We start from the raw sequence: 8,625 nt of genomic DNA on the forward strand, positions 1-8,625 counted from the left end.
TTCCTGGCAACTGTGGTCCATATTATCCCGCATAACATGTGTAGGAATCTGTCAACCAATCTTACGTATTAGTATGACCCAAAATCGTTTCATACCACCAAAACAATAAAGAATACCTCGACTAAATTACGAAGAAAACTTGGGTAAAGTACATAGAGTCTTAAATATAAGGTTTAATCCGAGTCTTACGTGCTTGAACTAGGATATAATGTGTTTCAGGCGAGAAGGGCTAAAATAATTCTTCTTCTTTCGTGTCGATGACATGTCATACATGACATATTGAGACTAAAATAATGAAAATTTTATACTTAAGTAATTTAATATAGAGGTAAAGTAGTATGTGTAAATTATCTGTAACGTGGACAAGTTGTTGTGACTTTTATAATAAAACAAAAGCTTAACGTCTAATTCTAAATTAATAAGTTACTTACCTCTATATAAACCACACAAAATTTATAACCACACACAATATGGTATGATGACTGATCGTATGACTCATACATATCGTAGATCGAAAATACATAAGGACCATAAAGTTCAGACTCCATAATTTTTGTCAAGGGAACCCTAACGTATAGATACGGGATGAGCGTTGGACACAGAATCCTTGATTTGATGCTAAAATCCGAAAATCTCAGTGTCATTGATATCGCGTTACAATGAGGACGTTATCATTAATTTTAATTGTTTTATTGCAATTATATTGTGGTTATAATGCGGACAACAGGATTTGTACTACGACAGAAGTGTAAGTGTTTCTTTTTTGTTTTTTTAAGCTGTGCAAAGTAGGGTGTTTTGAAAAAGCAACCGTCGAGCTAAAGTACCTTTGGGAAAATCATTCGATCGTCACAAGTTTTTTTTTATTTATTCTGTGTTGTGCTGTGTATTTATTAGTTTAGCAATAGGATTAGCAAATATTACATTATACTGGAGACGAAGGAGCTCTACTACCTATAACAAATTAAAAAAATATATATAAGCGAAAGCACCTCTCAGGTACTTTCAAAACCAGTATTTCAATTAAGCAGTGTATTGCCAATGTATGTTTAATTTATTCAATACAAATAATTTTGGATAAAAAAAGATGTTTTATGTTTAAAAAACTTGCAAAATAAAGTATTTACGTCGACGCGGCGACGTGTCATATCGGAAGCGATTGTTGCGCCCACGCCTACAATGTTGCTTACTATCTTGTTCACGATTCAGCCTGAATTATTATAAAAATAACTGATTTCACACTTATAATTTTCCTTAGGTATTAAATGCACGGATGCACTTGGACGCCATTATTTTGAAAATCTTATTTATTAGTAGATACTAAAATAAAAAAAAGCACGTCTTGAGGTAGTGAAAGTACAACAACGAAGATATTCGTTATCATTTAATTATAGAAGCTTATGATTTATCAGGTCCCTAGTTTTAAAAAGCCTGCATGTTTTCTTCTATCGTTCCTTACTTATATCTCGTGCTTCATACTTTTTCAGGATAACCCGCAGGCAATTCGAGTCGTATTGGAGCAATTACACGGTGATGGTGAACGACCCAAAATGCAGGAGAAGACGTTGTCCTAAAATCAAACAACCAAGAAGCTTCAGAGCAAATCGTGTAGTTACTGTAAGTTCGATTCGTATTTACATTACATATTTGAAGTCATCATCAGTAGAGTCGTGGTGGCCTAGAGGGTAAAGGCCCAACCTCTCAAGTATGAAGGCGTGGGTTTGATCCCAGGTCAGGCAAGTACCAATGCAACTTTTCTAAGTTTGTATGTACTTTCTAAGTAATTTATATACAAATAACTTTTTACAATAACTTAATAATAAATATATATACAACATACAACTAACTTATTACCTAATATATACACTTACTATAAATAAAAATATTTAAAAAATTGCATCAAAAAACTCCTCCTCATCGCCGCCCACCGGGAGTGTACCCAAGAGGCTGGCAGCATTGCCACGTTGGATGGCAATGCTTACTTTCTAAGTATATCTTAGACACCATTGGCTGTGTTAAACTGTAGGTCCCGGCTGTCATTGAACATAATTGGCAGACGTTACGGGTAGTCAGAAGCCAAGTTAGTCTGACATACCAGTCTAACCAAGGGGTATCGGGTTGCCCGGGTAACTGGGTTGAGGAGGTCAGATATGCAGTCGCTTCTTGTAAAACACTGGTACTTAGCTGAATCCGGTTACACTGGAAGCCGACCCCAACATGATTGGGAAAAAGGCTCGGAGGAGGTGGATTTGAAGTCATCATCATCTTCCGAGCCTTTTCCCAACTATGTTGGAGTCGGCTTCCAGTCTAACCAAATGCAGCAAGGCCCAGTGCTTAAAAGGAGCGATTGCCTATTTGACCTCCTCAACCCGGGCAACCCCCATGGTTAGACTGGTGTCAGACTTATTGGCTTCTGACTACCCGTAACGACTGCCAATGACGTTTAATGGCAGCCGTGACCTACAGTTTTACGTGCCCTAAACACAGTAATTGATGTCTATGATATACTTATAGAGCACATATAAACGTAGAAAAGTTGCACTTGCCTGATCTGGAATCGAACCCACAAGTATAAGCTTGAGAGATTGGTTTTCCCACTAGGCCACCACGACTAAATTAATATATAAACTATTAACAAATAACAAAAGGTACATAACTATTTATCTAAAAAAATTCCTCATCGCTATCCCTGGGGATCGTGCTCAAAAGGCCGGCTGCATTGCTACGCTGGATGGCAATACAAATATTTTGACTAAAATGTTATGTTTTGATGTATGTATACTTTGGGACAGTGACGTGTTAGATACCAATATATACTATGGAATTTGCAGCGGCTCAAAGTCACCCAGAGGCAATGTTAATGAGGAGATCAGAAGAACCAAAGTCTCGCGTTTTCTTTGTCTCGTTATGTTACCAAAATTAACTAGCAAAATTAATGAGTACTTAAAAATTTTCAGAAAAACGTGACATCGGTCAAACATGTATGCTGCACCGGCTTTGAGCGAGATTCAACATATTCGCGGTAAGTAGCACTAATTACTACATACGATATCCAGCAATGAATCATTTTAAATTAGGTGCAGTTCCTTTCTGCATTACCCATATGAAATAGATGTGTAAAGATGATATTTCTACATTTTCAGATTGGTCTGCAAGGCGAAATGTTCAAAACCTTGCATAAATGGTTTCTGTCGAAGTGCAGAGGAATGTGGCTGCAACTTAGGCTATGTGTTGGATTTAGCTGATAAGTATCGCTGCCAGCCATATTGCAGCAAATCCTGCGGAGGAGGTATTTGTATACTGCCAAACGTATGCCATTGCAACAGAGGATATCGATTTCTCAATCAAACCTGTGAACCATTTTGCAGTAAGCCCTGCATGAATGGCAGCTACTGCGCCCGCCCAGAAACCTGTGAATGCATGTTAGGATATAGAAAATCTGCGGATAATATCTGCAAACCTCACTGTTCAGATGGTTGTCCCAACGGTATTTGTGTCAGTCCAGAAAAATGCGTTTGTAATTTAGGATTCCAAATGGTTACCAAAAACGACACTATGGAGAAATCGTGTCAACCAATATGTAATAAACCTTGTTTAAATGGCACTTGTGTGGCACCAGAAACTTGTGAATGCAAAAAAGGATACGTAAAGACAGATTCCTACAGCTGTAAGCCTTTTTGCTCTAGTGGGTGTGCCAATGGCAAATGTGTTGCACCTGAAACTTGTATTTGTGATTCCGGATGGCAAATGGCGAATGATAGCAAAACTTGTCGGCCAATATGTTCTAAGAAGTGTGTAAATGGGACGTGCGTGGCTCCAGAAATTTGTGAATGCTCAAAAGGGTATTCACAAACGGACAAGTATAATTGCGAACCCTTTTGTTCCAGTGGTTGTCCTAATGGAAGTTGTGTTGCTCCAGAAAAATGTGTATGCGACTCAGGATGGCAAATGAGTCAGACAGATAACACTACGAATAAAATTTGCCATCCAAAATGTTCAAAACCTTGTATTAATGGCACGTGTGTGGCTCCGGAATCTTGCCAATGCAAAAAAGGGTATGAAAAAGTGGACAACTACAGCTGTAAACCCTTTTGCTCTGGTGGGTGTCCCCATGGAAGTTGTGTTGCTCCAGAAACTTGTGACTGCGACCCAGGGTGGGAAATGGTTCAATCAAATGGCACTGTACATAAATCATGCCAGCCTATATGTTCAAAGCCCTGTATTAACGGCACGTGTGTGGCTCCGGAATCTTGCCAATGCAAAAAAGGGCATGAAAAAGCGGACAACTACAGCTGTAAACCCTTTTGCTCTGGTGGGTGTCCCCATGGAAGTTGTATTGCTCCAGAAACTTGTGACTGCGACCCAGGATGGGAAATGGTTCAATCAAATGGCACTGTACATAAATCATGCCAGCCTATATGTTCAAAGCCCTGTATTAACGGCACGTGTGTGGCTCCAGAAACTTGCCAATGCAAAACAGGGTACAAAAAAACGGACAACTACAGCTGTAAACCGTTTTGCTCTGGTGGGTGTCCCCATGGAAGTTGTATTGCTCCAGAAACTTGTGACTGCGACCCAGGGTGGGAAATGGTTCCATCAAATGGCACTGCGCATAAATCGTGCCAGCCTATATGTTCAAAACCCTGTATAAATGGATTATGTGAGGCTCCAGAAAAATGCCAATGCAGTGATGGGTATACCAAAGTAGATAACTACAGCTGTAAGCCATTCTGCTCCAGTGGTTGTCCTCATGGTAGTTGTACAGCCCCCGAAATCTGCGAATGTGATTCTGGATGGCATTTGGTTCAATCGAATGACACTGGAAAACAAAATTGCCAACCTAAATGTTCAAAGCCCTGTTTGAATGGATATTGTGTCGCTCCAGAAGAATGTCGGTGTGCAAAGGGTTATGTTAAGTCAGACGACTACAGCTGTAAGCCCTTCTGTTCCAGTGGGTGTCCTCATGGAAGCTGTGTTGCTCCGGAAACATGTAACTGTGAATCAGGATGGCATTTAAATCAGTCAAACGGTACTACAATCCAAACATGTGAGCCATTTTGTACCACCCCCTGTGTGAATGGCATATGCGTGGCACCTGACACTTGTGAATGTTTGCCAGGATATAAAAAATACGAAAATAACGTTTGTAAGCCTCACTGTTCATCTGGTTGCCACCACGGTACCTGTGTTGGTCCAGAAACCTGCATTTGCGATATCGGATGGAAAATGGCAAATGATAATAAAACTTGTGAGCCAATATGCACAATACCTTGTGTGAATGGGACGTGTGTAGCTCCAAAAACTTGTACTTGCTGGCCTGGTTATAAAATAGCTCGTAGATTTACTTGTAAACCGAAATGTACCGGAGGATGTCTTCATGGTATGTGTGTTAGCCCAGAAAAATGTGTATGTGATTCCGGATACGAAATAGCAACATCAGAATTAACAAAAACAGAATATTGTCGACCAATTTGCAGCGAACCCTGTGTAAATAGTAGATGTGTAACACCGGATACCTGTGAATGTAACCTTGGCTATACGAAAACCAAGAAGAATATCTGCGAGCCACATTGTCCAGGTGGGTGTCCAAACGGTTTTTGTGCGAAGCCTTTTGATTGTGTTTGTAATCCAGGATGGGAAATAACACAAACGAATGGTACTGCAAATACTATCTGTAAACCAAAATGTGCTACTCCCTGTGTCAATAAAACTTGTATACCTGTATGTACTCAAGCCTGTGTTAATAGCACATGCGTAGCTCCGGAGAATTGCAGCTGCCTTCCTGGCTATATGAAGACAGAAAATAATATTTGTACACCTAGATGTTCTAGCGGGTGTCCAAATGGTACTTGTGTTGAGCCTGAGACTTGCATTTGTAATTCAGGATATGAAATGATACACGTAGATGGAAATGTCAACAGAACCTGTGAACCAATATGTGATATACCTTGTTCTAACGGGATTTGTATAGCCCCGAACACTTGTGAATGCCTCAACGGCCATGTGAAAGTAAATAATAGTGCATGTTTACCACATTGCCCAGATGGGTGTCCGAATGGAGTTTGCGTTGCTCCTGGGCTCTGCAAATGTGATAAAGGATGGGAAATGTTACTAGATGATGGAACTATGAACAAAACTTGTGAACCTGTATGTCGGAGTCCTTGTATAAACGGCACGTGTGTCGCTCCACAGACCTGTGAATGTCTCCCTGGGTATGTGCAGTTAAGAGACAATGTTTGTCAGCCGCACTGTGCTGATGGCTGCCTGAATGGCGTCTGTGTGAGTCCCGATACCTGTAGATGTCACCCGGGTTGGTTTAGAAGTGATCTCAATGGAACTTGTGTAGCAGATACTGCTGCCGTTAGTGCCAGCAAAGAGAATGATAATTGGTAAGTTTCCATTATTATTTTGTGTATTATGTAGGCCCACTTATGAAACGCGGGCCTTTACAAGCTCTACGTTTAGAGAAGAATTTATTTTCAATATGGTCCTTTTCATGTACCTACTTACCTTTAAAATATATATTATTCACAGGCTGGGGTCCAACTGGATATACATTTTGGTCACTTCACTTGCCATTTTATTGGTTTTGATAGCGATCATAGTTTTCATATATTTCAGAAGAAAAAAATCTGACAAGGATGGTAAGTTCTTTTCTGTATTCCAACCGACACAAAGTTGATCCTTCTTTTATGGCTTTTTTAGAATTTTGAGGGCAGGGGCTAATTCACGGTATTGAGTCAATCTAAGTCCACCGACAAAAATGTCGGTTTTCTCATAACAGCCGTTTACTGTGAATTTTCATAGTTAACAATTTTTTAAAGAAAAATGAACGTTTACATTGTCCATAAAAGTGGGCCTTTGTCATGCTTAAGGAAAAAGGTTTTTGTTTCTGATCATCATCTCCAGAGCCTTTTCCCAACTATGTTGGAGTCAGCTTCCAATCTAACCGGATGCGGCTGAGTACGGCCAATGATTGTTTTAAAGGAGCGACTGCCAATCTGACCTCCTCAACCCAGTTACCCGGGCAATCCAATACCCCTTGGTAAGAATCATGGGCGTAGCCACACTGGGGCAAGCTGGGGCACTTGCCCCACCCTGGGCCCTGGCTCTGACCTATAAGGTGTCTGATTAAACAATGTTTTTTTCTTATTAACTCTAACTAACAACATCAACAATCATATATTATGTAGTATCCGTAAGTTATTGCACAAAAAAATTTTCGACTTTGAAAAGAGCGCGATCAAAACAAAATGCACGCTCGAGTTCCCGAACGTGCGCGGTACGCGCGTCATTTGCAAGCGAGCCGTATTCCCTAAAAGAATAGTTGCTATGTGGCGTAGCGAGCCGAGCCGTCCATATAATCCAAAAAATAATTCATTGAAGGTCCATCTCGAGATGGAACTGGTAAAAGTGATCAAAATTTCGGAAATGCAATTTATCCTAGTGTAAAAACCGTGCTCGCTATTTTGCTTGCCCAGCCATGTACGACCTGTACAATAGAACGATCGTTTAGCACAGTGGTTCTTAACCGGTGGTCCGCGGACCACTGGTGGTCCCTGGAGGCATTCCGCCGAGTGGTCCGCGAAGCTTAGCTGCGCGAAGTTGGTATACGTTAAGCATCTAGCTTTATTTTAATCGACTTATCTATGCGAGCGAGGGGGTTTTCGTATGGACGTAAATCGGGTGTGTCGTATCTAGTCCCCCCATTCATGAAAATGTATATTTGGGCGACATTTTGCGTAGTTTTTGGTTTTGAGTCTTAAAAAATAATTAAAATTTCGCGCTCGCTTCTCTCGCGCATTCAGAAACTATATGCTCTTACTTTTGGCTTTTGTCCTGTGTGAGATTGTTTATTTTCTGTACCTGAAAATATAAACCTCTCAAATTAAGAGATTAACAAGTTTGAGATCAACGGCTCAAGATACAAAAAATAGGAGGGCCCCCGCCCTCCCCCGGGGGATAGGTTGACTGCTGCCCCACCCTGAGCCCAAAGCTGGCTACGCCCATGGTAAGAATGGCATTTATGTCTGATATTAAATCTATCTGTTTACAGATGGTACTACAGCTGTTCCAGATCAAGAAATATCAACTAAAATATTTTGCAGACAAAAGGGTACTTACGATGTAAATGACAAGACTACTGAACTTTAAATGTACTCAGTGTAGTTTTAAACCATTACCATTTATTTATTATCAAAAATAATTAAATTGAGTTTTTCATAAGATTTTTTTTATTGTGCCCTTAAATGTATAATCAACACTAAAAATATAACATTTAGAGTAAGTACACTAAAAACTTTTAGTCAGAAGATAGTTTGTGCAGGCTCATAAATCGGTAAGTATGAAGATGTGTGATAGAAAGCACATTGCAAAGATCAGGAATTTGACCGGTATCAGACCGATTGAAAACTTTGATAGTAATCTAGATATTCTTTTTAAAAAAATTGGCGATCATCGTATTAACTGCCGGCCAATTAGTAATTAATTAGTATATTTTTGTATTATCTAGTTTAATAATTAATGTATAATATCCTTCATTCAATTACACTGGTCAACAGCATTTTTGGTGCAAAGGTGAAATATATAATTTCTTATAGATTATTTGATACGTAATCGAAGTCCAGA

The 8,625-nt window shown here is 39.7% G+C and overlaps 1 protein-coding gene across 1 annotated transcript; it reads left to right on the forward strand.

Moving 5' to 3' along the window:
• The first annotated feature begins 445 nt into the window (after positions 1-445).
• On the forward strand, positions 446-8,223 carry LOC124632047 (fibrillin-1-like). Its single transcript, XM_047166700.1, has 6 exons — positions 446-748; positions 1,485-1,614; positions 2,955-3,019; positions 3,141-6,386; positions 6,532-6,641; positions 8,054-8,223. The coding sequence occupies exons 1-6, from the start codon at positions 660-662 to the stop codon at positions 8,149-8,151; spliced, it is 3,738 nt and encodes a 1,245-aa protein (XP_047022656.1). The 5' UTR covers positions 446-659; the 3' UTR covers positions 8,152-8,223.
• The last annotated feature ends 402 nt before the right edge of the window (positions 8,224-8,625 follow it).

Source organism: Helicoverpa zea, chromosome 7 (assembly GCF_022581195.2).
Source record: "Helicoverpa zea isolate HzStark_Cry1AcR chromosome 7, ilHelZeax1.1, whole genome shotgun sequence".
Classification (NCBI taxonomy): Eukaryota; Metazoa; Arthropoda; class Insecta; order Lepidoptera; family Noctuidae; genus Helicoverpa; species Helicoverpa zea.

Excerpts from the sequence above, each read along its gene's own strand:
- LOC124632047 (XM_047166700.1), top strand. The coding sequence starts at position 660 with ATGAGGACGTTATCATTAATTTTAATTGTTTTATTGCAATTATATTGT. Across the intron at positions 1,615-2,954 it reads GAGCAAATCGTGTAGTTACT|AAAAACGTGACATCGGTCAA; the intron begins GTAAGTTCGATT and ends AAAAATTTTCAG. Across the intron at positions 3,020-3,140 it reads CGAGATTCAACATATTCGCG|ATTGGTCTGCAAGGCGAAAT; the intron begins GTAAGTAGCACT and ends CTACATTTTCAG.